The sequence below is a fragment of the Nuphar pumila genome, chromosome 3 (genome assembly GCF_984573655.1).
Source record: "Nuphar pumila chromosome 3, dmNupPumi1.hap1.1, whole genome shotgun sequence".
NCBI lineage: Eukaryota > Viridiplantae > Streptophyta > Magnoliopsida > Nymphaeales > Nymphaeaceae > Nuphar > Nuphar pumila.
The window spans coordinates 38,063,498-38,074,209 of record NC_143251.1 but is presented as its reverse complement, the minus strand read 5'-3'; the positions used below and the strand labels follow the sequence as shown (position 1 = coordinate 38,074,209).

Below are 10,712 nucleotides of genomic sequence, written 5' to 3'. Positions count from 1 at the left end.
CGAACCCGACCCGTTTAATAAATGGGTTAGGCAGGTCGACCCGTTTATGACACGAACCCATTTAAGCCAAACCAGAATGCGCCTAAGAAGCGGGTTGGCGGTCGTGTCAGATTTTGCCACCCCTAGTTAAAACTATCATTTTCAATAATTACTAAAAGTAGGTGAATAAAAGATTCTATACACTAGGCTATTACTGTAAATTACTCAAAATCTGAATAAATATGGAATGCTTATAGTGTCTATGGCTGCATACAGGGGTGGGCATCGGGCCGGCCCAGGCCCGTTTAGAGCTTCCCCATCAGGTTTTAAGTGCAGCATGACCTGGAGATGGCCCAGCCCTTAATGGGTTCGGGTTTGAAGTGCAGCCTATGACCCTGCCCTGCCCATTGGCCTAATGAGCCAATGTTTAGCGGGTCAGTCCAACCCAGCCCAAACCCATTACCAATCATTCACTCTCTCAGCAAGGTGCATTTCTACCCACAAAAATCATGGCTCAAACCAGGCTGCTTATTATGTGGGTCAAATCGGGTCGGTAGCCACCATTTACTCTCTCTCTCTCTCTGTATATATATATATATATATATATATATATATAAATATATATATATATATAAAATGAGTCTCTTTGAATGCCTTAGCGTCAAACGACCCTCCAACATGATGTGGCTTTTAGCAACGGTCTTGACCGCCACTAAAGCTATGTTTCATAGCTTAAAAAAAATGTGTCATGGTGCAAAATCGATAATTTGGATGTTTGATGATACGGCTTCTTTATTTATACATACATATATATATAGAGAGAGAGAGAGAGGTGCTTGATCCACACGTACTTCATAACAAACTTGTTTTTGTTGAGCCTCCATAGCGTGTGTGATGAACGCTCAACGTTTATTTGCGCAAAACACACACAAAGGAGTACAAATGACATTTAGCATGCTCTTGAAGCATCACTAAAACAAAAAAATACCAGGCACATCCCCAAATGACACTTAGCGACCGTTTTGAGCATTGCTGAAAGTCCTATAAAAAAATTGGGACCTTTGGCGAAGCTTCAAGACGGCTGCTAAAAGTCTTTTTTTGTGCATTTTGCATCTTTTTAATATTTTTTTACTTGTTGACCATCCATCATGCGCATGATAGATGGTAACACGATCAAGTTTTATCAAGAACCCAATGGATCAAGCATATATATATGAGTAATGTGTTTCCTAAGCCTCAATTTTTCGTTAGGTCTCGTTAGGCTCCTTTAAAAATCACACCGAAGATGTGAAGTATAAGTTTTGTTTAGTGAGAACTGGCTTTTGGATCATCGAAATATGATCTGTATAGAGGTTTTTTCGGTGATCCAAAATCAATGGCTATGAAGGTACCCGTTTTTCTCATCTCTGAAATGTATGTTTTTTCTGTTAAAAAAACATGATCTAAAAGTTGATTATCACTAAATCAAGCATGATAAACACATCTAAAAGTTCAGATCTATCATAAAACAAAACCTATTGGGGAAGAACGCGAAATAGGGCATAATATGCTCAGTTCTCTCTCTCTCTCTCTCTATATATATATATATATATATTCTCGTCCGACCAATGGGTCACCTTGCTATAATATATTATGATGAATGATAGTTTTGCTTTTTCTGGTGGACTATTGAAAGCGTAAAAAATCCACTGTAAGTCCATTGTTTGGGAACGTGGTGTCGAGGGCGTCGGAGGTACGTTGTGGTTTCCCGATGCCTTACACCGTTTGGAAAACGGGACGATCAGGTGCAATCACATTGCACATAAAACGTATGCACTGCATTTGGTTGCCCTCCATCTTGGGGATACTGTGGGGCCCAACACAAGATGGAGGGTGGCCAGGTGAGCCCGTGTGTTGCCAAAACGCTGCGTCGGTTCTGGTGTTGGCAGCCCAACTCCATTCCCAATGCCACGTTTCGACGCACTTCGGGATGGATAGTCGTTTACAACGCTGCATTTGGGCGCCGCGCCGACGCACCTCTCGGGGATCCCGGCAACGCAGGTGCTCTCTCTCTCTCTCTCTCTCTCTCTCTCTCTCTCTCTGTTTTTCTTTTCTCTTTTAGGTGATGTGCCTGGCTTTCCTATTTTCATGTTCTTTCTTTTTCTCTTTATTTTTACGGAACATGGTTGTGTTTCTGTAGCAAAGTATATGTTTTTTCCTACGCGAACCATCCTCATCATCACCACTACCATCACTCATCTTATTATGTGGCCTACATGCATTGGTATTCACTGTTGACTTGCATGCGCAGGAAGCACAGCAATGGAGATGATGTGTGATGGACTATTCGTTTGATTAGCTCCAGAAAACTGCAGCTGGATCATCTGTTGTTTCAAGAAAAACGGTAGATAATAACTCCTATGCTCAATGTTTTCTTCGTTGATCAATAGTGGCAATTGATTTTTCTATTCGTTTTGGTATTTGGGTTTTCCCTGTTTTTCTGATTCAGACGTCAGAGAAAATGACTGTGATAGTTGGATATGTTATGAAGCCTTCTCGACAGGCTGATTTCGTTAAGGTGGTCATTTTTTTAATAAATTGGAAATGGACCAATTATTACTCTTGTTTATTTGCATCTTGCGTTTGAAAGTCTCTTGTTTATAATTGTCCTTCGCGTTGGACTTGGCAGAGAGGTGCCTTTCCTGAGAACCCCACTGAAAATGGATTGGTGTTCATTCCCATTGTGTTTGATCGCCCTTTAGCACCTCAATTACTGGGGGTGGATGTGATTCTCCACAAAGCGACCGATGAAATCATCAGTGTCGATGTTAATGGTACCACAGACTTTGCCGGAGGGATTACTTTGTCAAAGGGAATGATGGAATTGCAAAGGTGCTGATTTGTTCGTTCGTATGTCGCTATATGTTAATCGCCTTGATCTTGTTTGTTCATTCTTCACTATGTCATGGTTGCTGAATCTTGTTACTGAAGATTCCTTCTGTTAATATACTGTCATCATATTGATATTGGCGTGGCCTAGAGGATAATATCGATCATGAAATTACATTTTCGCATATATGCTTTGATAGGGGGGTACACCCTCAAGCAGTCGAGCAACTAATTTAATACCTGTTCGTTTGAATGATGCACATGCACCATATGCATATGTTCCTTTCGCACAAAAAGAAAATTGTACATGATTTATTTTGGCCTGCTAAGGTGCTCTGATATAAGGAGCTCTTTTTGGCTTGAGAGAGGATTATCCTGCATTATATGAGAAATCAATGACAAGGTGGTGATTGAGGTTGCTGTTCTATGGGGCATTGACATTTACTCTTAGCGTATATTGATGACATCTTGTATGCGGTCCTCATTCTGTTACCATTTCTTTCAATCTAAGAGCATTTCTAGTTCTCTTATCTGACAAAGAAAACTAAAGAACACAAAGGAAAACAAATGCTTGGTGCTTTGTCATCCTGTTTTTGTATGACAGTATAGACATTAAAGAACGATATCTTTCTGTTATTCTTGACTTGCCTTTGTTTTAATTTTCTTCTGCAGTGAAAGTATATTCTGTCCTCTAGTAAAATTTTGGTTTATGCAGTTATTTACAGGGGCACCCAGATTGTTGTGTTATTGATCCACTTGATAGTATATACCCATTACTGGATCGACATATGATTCAACAAATTCTACTAGGGTTAGAGGAGATCAGCAGTGGAAGTTCATGTAAAATTAGAGCACCTCGGTTTTTAAAGGTACTACATTCTATTTGACATATTTTTGCTTCTTGAAGTGCATGTGCGGATGAATGAAGTAAAACATAGAACATGAAATATTTTTGTTAGTTGCCAACATTTCTTCACCACTGGAATGCATCTCCCTGCTGCAATGAATTGGTCAGGTCTAATAAAAAAAGAATTTACCTTTGTCCAACCACTGCTATAATGCAATTTTTGGTTGGGTTGTAGATTTAAAGCCACTACTTGTCCAGTATTTAACATTTCTAAATTCTAAGCCGTCTCATTTTGTGTAGTAATTTTTCCAAACTGATTCTTTTGGTTGAGTGCAGCAAGATGAGATCAGTAAAGAAGATCTGGCTTCCAAAATCAATGCAAGATCTTAAATGTGTGCATGAGTGCTAGCTTTAAGAGAAACTCAGTGAACCACTGAACTTGGGAAAAAAATTATGAATGAACATTCAAGTCAATGTCATGGAACCCAACATCTAATTTGAACCACTATGGTTCACTTTTTGTGATAGCTAGTTTATTTTCTTTACTTTTAATATATTTCATGTTAGATTAACAGTTGCTAATTAGAAGCCAATTATCAGAAGCTTTCTATGTTTTATTTTTTTTCCTTGTTAGTTCAATAGTTGTTAATTATAAGTTGTTTAATGTAACTAACAACGACTGCCAAGTGCCAACTGAGGATCCGTTTGCTTTTCAAAGGAACTGAATCCTCAAAGAAAGCATATCTGCAAGGTTTTTGGTTCCTTTCATTTGCTTTCAACAAGAATTCAAATACTATGTTTGTTCCATGGAGAGGAAAAGTGGCATGGATCAACTTTCTAGCATTTGCAACTGCACCACAGAAAAGTTGGGACTCAAAGTTGAATCTTTATATACCCAAATCCAACTCACATATACATGGATCTGGTTTCCTACTTACCAGTTAGGTAATTATTATAAGTATGGATACAAGTTGATACCTTTGGTGTAGATTTTTTCAAGCATTACCTCATGAAAGATCCAAATTGATAAAATACCCCACCCATCCAAAAAAATTTCAAACATTCTTATAAATGATCATCTCTTCAATGATCCTTATCATGGGAAAGGTGAAAAAATCGACAAAATTTCCAGAAACCAAATAAAGTGTTTCACTATTTTCTGAAATTCAGATCAGATACGTAATTTCACAGTAACAGGCATTTCCTGTTCGAGTTAATCAGATATTAAAGAAATAAAATTAGTTCCCATTAATTACCATGGAAGGTGCAAAAGCCAGCAAAATATATGTGAACCATGTATGCAAAAGCACAACTTTCAACCATTGCTAAGCCATAAACTAATCATAGAATTATTTCCAAATACCGCAACAATAACTCAAAATTAGAACTCCCCACACGCGCCATCTACCAAAACATGAGAAGAAATCACCCGATCTACAGACAATACAAATAAAAAACAAACATATCAACCACAAAACCCTCTTCCTTACAAAAATTCAACCTAGAAGCACCTTACCCATCAGACAACCCAATCCAGATCAGATCTGGAATTCAACTCCACAAAACATCATGAAATCAAACAAAAAATGCAGGATCCCCTCTCCTAAGATCCAAACAAGCGGAAATTTTCCAAATAAAAAAACACACACAAACAAAAGATCCCAATCAAGTCGATAAGAAAAAACAGAAATCCGCAATAAATCAATCAGATATACCACTAAGATTGCTCTAAACCTAGACTCCTAGAGATAACCTTAAACCTAGGGTTTCAAACATAGCGGACACACACACACACAAAAGTTGGATCGCCTCTAGAAAAAGAACCAAACAATTGAAAATTTTCCCTAAAACAACTGAAAGAACCACAAAAAGCAAGATCTCTTCCAAATTATTCATGAAAAACCCAAACGCGCAAAAACTCAATGAGATCAACGAATATGGACACTTGAAACCTAGACGTAGAGAGAGGGAGAGACCTTGGATTTGAGGGCCGTAATGGTGATCCTGGAGTGCGAATCTGAGAAGCTTCCGCCCTTTGTCCGCTTCCTCCGCCTCCGTCTCTCTCTCTCTCTCTCTCTCTCTCTCTCTCTCTCTCTCTCTCTCTCTCTCTCTCTCTCTCTCTTTGTGCATGACAGAAAAGAGAGGAAATATTATGCGTGGATTTGTTTTCCGATGGGGGGTGGTCGTGAAACAAGTCTGTGCATTTTACCCTTTTGTAGAAATGCGATCCTCGAATGAGACGCAAATCTCGTTTCTTTGGTTTGTGTAATTGCATGGAAATTAGACGTTTTTTATAACTTTGCACAGAAAACAGGTGTTTTTCGTGACATGCAGACGGGTCCTGAGAGTAATTTGACATACTATAATATCATTGCTTTTGGTTTATCTTTTAACCTTTGTCTATCAAAAAAAGAATGTGTTTCTTTACCTTCTTACTCCCATTTGAATTTTATTTCATTCATCTTGTTTTTTCTTATATTCCTCTAAATATGAGTGTCCAATGGTCAGTTGAGTTGTGATGGGATCTTTTCGAAAGATGCATCACATATTTTCCTTAGTGAACAATAATGAATGGCAACCATATCTTGATTTTTTTACATTTTCTACTGTAAACTAGTTTAGTCACTGTTCTAGCTGTTTTTGTTAAATGCAGGTTAATGATTTTAATGAGCCTGATCTTGGAGAAAAGCTGTCTCACGCACAACTCTGCCTTCCAGCTATTGTAAAGCCACAAATTGCTTGTGGGGTACCTAATGCTCACTCTATGGTATTTACTCCCTATTTCGTTAATAACTTTTGGCACCTTGTGCAACTTATCTACCACACGCCTTGATTAATTTTATAATTAAAACAACAACTGAAGCTTTCCTGATATTTTATGAAAGATTGAATTCTGTGCTCTACCAAATAGTTCTGTTTAAAGTGCAAAATGTTGGTGTTTGTTTACTGAAAGCTGTAAGAGTATGACAACAACTTTTGAGTTGTGAGCTCGTTGCTTTTAAGGGTCTATGCATGAATTTCTTCTAAGCACTATGCCACCATAGCTCTCTAGTGTGATCTAGCAACTCATTCTAGACCAAGCACATTTAGGAAGATTTTCTTTGTTTTTTGAGGTGGAAATTGTGATACTTACCTTATCTTGAATGGGGCAAATAGCTCTTTCTCGAGAAGGCTGAAAGAATTCCATCAAAATGATATGCTGGCTGCTCTTGGACCTAGAATTATTCTACTGGTTCAACTTCTTGTTTGTGCAGTCAAAGAGTGTCTAGGGACATGAAATTGTTTTTCCTTTTTCTTTCATTATGGAGTCAAAGAACTCTCTCTCTCTCTCTCTCTCTCTCTCTCTCTCTCTCTCTCTCTCTCTCTCTCTCTCTCTCTCTCTGGTTTCATTCGAGATGGTATCAAAGCTTGGAAGAGAGGTAGGAGGTTGGTGTGGAGATTATCATGTAAAAATGGTTAAAAATAGTGAAAAATTCAAGGTTATTATATTGGTTTTGCTGGTGGGCATAATAGCATGTTGACATTACCCGTCTTGGTGCGTCTGCCCAATATGCTGCTTGGTTCAAGCTGGGGTAGTTTGTTGTTCTCAATTTCTGATTTGGTTTGGCCATTTTGCTGCCTTGGATCACTTGTGTTTGGGTCATTTTTTGTGTATAAAGTATAAACACAGTGAAATAACTGCTGGATGCAAAGGGATTGTATATTCTGAAGTATTGAGTTATTTGAAGGGAACAAGGGTCAGCAACTTGTTTTTTAGGAGAGATTTGACGTTAAGTGTCTCCTATTAGTGTATTTGCTTGACTTTGAACTTTATTTAAATCTTTTGTCTCAAAATTGACAAGCATGACTACATTCAGTTGATTCCGATCAAGCTTGATGAGACTAACTATACATTCTGGGCAAAGTTTACAAAGACTGTGACAGAAGTTAAAGGACTAGGAGGATACCTCGATGGAACTAAGACTAAACTGAAAGTGGGTGAGGCTGATTACAATGCACATAAATTAAGAGTGGAGAATAAACAATGAGTCATATTATAGCTCGTGTTTGGTGGAGTAAGAGATTTCAATGAGTTTAGTAAATTTGAAGATGTAAAGAATGCATTATATTTTCTGATACAAGTGTATCTATAGCTAACTACATACGGAAGTATCAGCTAACACGAGAGCTTAGGCAGGTCATTATTTGAGGGAATTGGGTCAGATCAGTAAAAACCGGCTGATCTGACTTAATTTTTACAACACTGATAGAAAAAATACTGGTAATGATAGTGAGGAATGCAGTAATTGGTTGAGGCAAGAAGCTGCTGTCTTTGTTCCAGCAATTGAGTGTACATATCAACTTTAGCTCAACTTTAAAACCTCGTTTTGTTGAACCAGTGACTTGTCCGAGTTGACCCTTCAACTGGGTCAACCCATTTGGATTGGTCCATAGTATATTGTTGTATTTATGTAAAAACTTAGCATTTGATCAAGCATCATTTAGAAGCTATATGATGGAGAACCGTTCTGTTTATATTTCTGATATTTAAACCAGTTTTCTGTTCAGTTTGCTGCTATATGCTCATAAGTATTCTTGCTCTTTATTCTGCAGGCTGTAGTATTTAAAACGGATGACTTTGCTGGTCTTCCTGTTCCACTTCCAGCTATTGTTCAGGTAAACTGCCTCTGTAGAAGTGTTGCCTGATCTCCTTATTTCGGGATCAGATGCCATTGTCATTTATATTGTCTCTCTTTCTTGTTGTATAATAGTACATTACCATCTTGTCTACAAGGACTTTGAGGTGGCAGATTAGAGACCTTGAGATTTTGATAGTGCATTTCATGTGCATTAGAGGCATTCAAGTATGGGAAAGACGCCTGAAATCTCAAATGTTCTACATGTGGTGGCTGTTGCCTGTCACTAACATATTGTAAATGGAGTTTCAATGTGCTTGTTGCTCTGTCTTCATTACAGTGGATTTTGTTGTTGCATGTCTTGTAAATTGAATTTGATACTTCAATATCATATCGTAAACAGGAAACTTATTCATTTGCATTTTTTTCTTATGTACTCTCTGCTTGTTTTTGTCAAAGTTTCATAATTGGGAACCATTTGTTTCAAAACATGCAGGAATACATAGATCACGGGTCCTTTCTCTACAAGTTTTATGTCTTGGGTGATGCTATATTCCATGCTCTTAGAAAGTCTACACCAAATGCTGCTGTTCTGTCATTGTCATCAGCAAACAGTGGCTCTAAACCAATTGTGTTTGACAGGTGCACATGGTCTTGGGACTCTGTGTGTGTGTGTGTGGCATGCTGGCGGGACATTGGCTCGAATGTCAGTATGATATATATGATAGTTATTGTGGCATTGCAAGAAATAACTGGCTGGACTGTTGATCTTCTAGGCATGCTAGTTTCATGGCAAAACACCCACTTTTCTCTAACTTGCTGCCATTTTGTTCATCTGTACTGTGTATTTGTGGTCATCATATTGCACATTAGTATTTGGTCATTTATCAAGAACCGCATCTTGCCTATGATATCCCTAGATGGTGCCTTTTCTTTATGATCACCAAGCACGTGTTTTGTTAAGAAACTTTATTATGCATGCACCTGCACATGTACTTGTGTGTGCATGCAGATGCACAGATGCATACACATTTGGTACTCTTTTTTATGTTACACATTGGTCAATCATGTCACTGATTGGATTTTGACTATTGCCTTCACTGGTGCAGTTTAAAGTCTCTTCCTATGGCGGCAGAAGATTCAGATTCAGATATCAAAAAAACCCTTGATGTTGAGTTAGTTTCCAGTGCTGCAATGTGGCTCAGAAGAAAACTTGGCCTCACCATTTTTGGATTTGATGTTGTGGTAAGAGACATCTCTTTCCATGTGATCTAAAACTTTCTCATGCTTTATATGCAAAGGGACTACTAGTCAATAGTTGAACGACAGGGCTAGAGTTACTAAGAGTCACAGCACGTGTGTGCATGTGCCGATGTGCATGCCCACTTGCCTGTCTCTGTATATATAAGATTCATGTGTTCACAAGTGAGAAACGAAAGTTTAGGTGACATTTCCATTATAAGAAAGAGGAGAGCACAAACTTCTTAAATTGGAATTACTCTGAGATCTATAATCTGACTAGTACTTTGTACCTTCTGTGCATTACAGATTCAAATAGGAACAGGTGACCATGTTATTGTTGATGTTAATTATCTTCCATCTTTCAAAGAAATCCCAGATAATGTTGCTGTTCCAGCCTTTTGGGAAGCAATAAAGAGTGCCCATGATTCAAGGAAAGCAAAATGAGGCAAAGGTTAACCTCCATGCTAGCATTCACAGACTACTCAAGCTCTTTATGTTTACCTTTTACAAAATGTTACTCTTGTGAGAGGTCATTTTCCAAATGGTAGTATGTTTACATTTACTCCTTGTTCTGCTATATGGAGTATGCTCCAGACTGGATAATAAATGTTTAGACGAGTTATATCATCACCAGGTCTCACTTCTTGGCCTTGTTTGGGCTTTAGGGTTGCACAGCATAAATATTTGCTCATATCATTTTATTGTTGAACGCCATCCTCTTTTGGTCAAATCCCTTATATGGAGTTAAACTAACCTCAGTTTTGATGTAACCCTTGTTTTTTTTATCTAGAGTATCCGGTGAGCCTTCAGTGCTTAAGGGGGAGTTTGATACCCTAGGGGGTCCGACTCTTGTGTCTCAAGATTTTGGGACAAAAAAGCACCTGTCTGCCCACGTACTTTGCAAACAGGGGACAACCCCCATGGGGGTCCGTTTTGTCTCTGGGCAGTGTTTGTCCTGCGTAACAAACGGCTTCTCAATGTTGAGGGTGTTTGATTGCGTGGACAGAACTGTGTAGAATAGGTCTGTCTGGACACTGATAGCCAGACACGGAGGTATTCTGGACAAGTTGAGTTTTTGTCTCAGGTGTTCCATTTCTTTTCTTTTTTGGGTTTTTGTTCCAGGTGTCCCAGACACGACTGTTCCAAGAGAAGGGGTGGAA

General features: G+C 38.5%; 1 protein-coding gene across 1 annotated transcript; it reads left to right on the top strand.

The window, feature by feature from the left end:
* The first annotated feature begins 1,939 nt into the window (after nucleotides 1–1,939).
* On the top strand, nucleotides 1,940–10,296 carry ITPK4 (inositol 1,3,4-trisphosphate 5/6-kinase 4). Its single transcript, XM_089999310.1, has 10 exons — nucleotides 1,940–2,019; nucleotides 2,270–2,362; nucleotides 2,468–2,536; nucleotides 2,648–2,850; nucleotides 3,563–3,716; nucleotides 6,348–6,461; nucleotides 8,288–8,350; nucleotides 8,807–8,952; nucleotides 9,420–9,555; nucleotides 9,859–10,296. Exons 3-10 carry the CDS (start codon nucleotides 2,480–2,482, stop codon nucleotides 9,994–9,996), a joined length of 1,011 nt encoding a protein of 336 aa, XP_089855436.1. The 5' UTR covers nucleotides 1,940–2,019; nucleotides 2,270–2,362; nucleotides 2,468–2,479; the 3' UTR covers nucleotides 9,997–10,296.
* Nucleotides 10,297–10,712: the final 416 nt, after the last annotated feature.

Coding starts and splice junctions, on each gene's coding strand:
- ITPK4 (XM_089999310.1), top strand. CDS start 2,480: ATGACTGTGATAGTTGGATATGTTATGAAGCCTTCTCGACAGGCTGAT. Junction 2,851..3,562: donor GGAATGATGGAATTGCAAAG/GTGCTGATTTGT, acceptor TGGTTTATGCAG/TTATTTACAGGGGCACCCAG. Junction 3,717..6,347: donor GAGCACCTCGGTTTTTAAAG/GTACTACATTCT, acceptor TGTTAAATGCAG/GTTAATGATTTTAATGAGCC.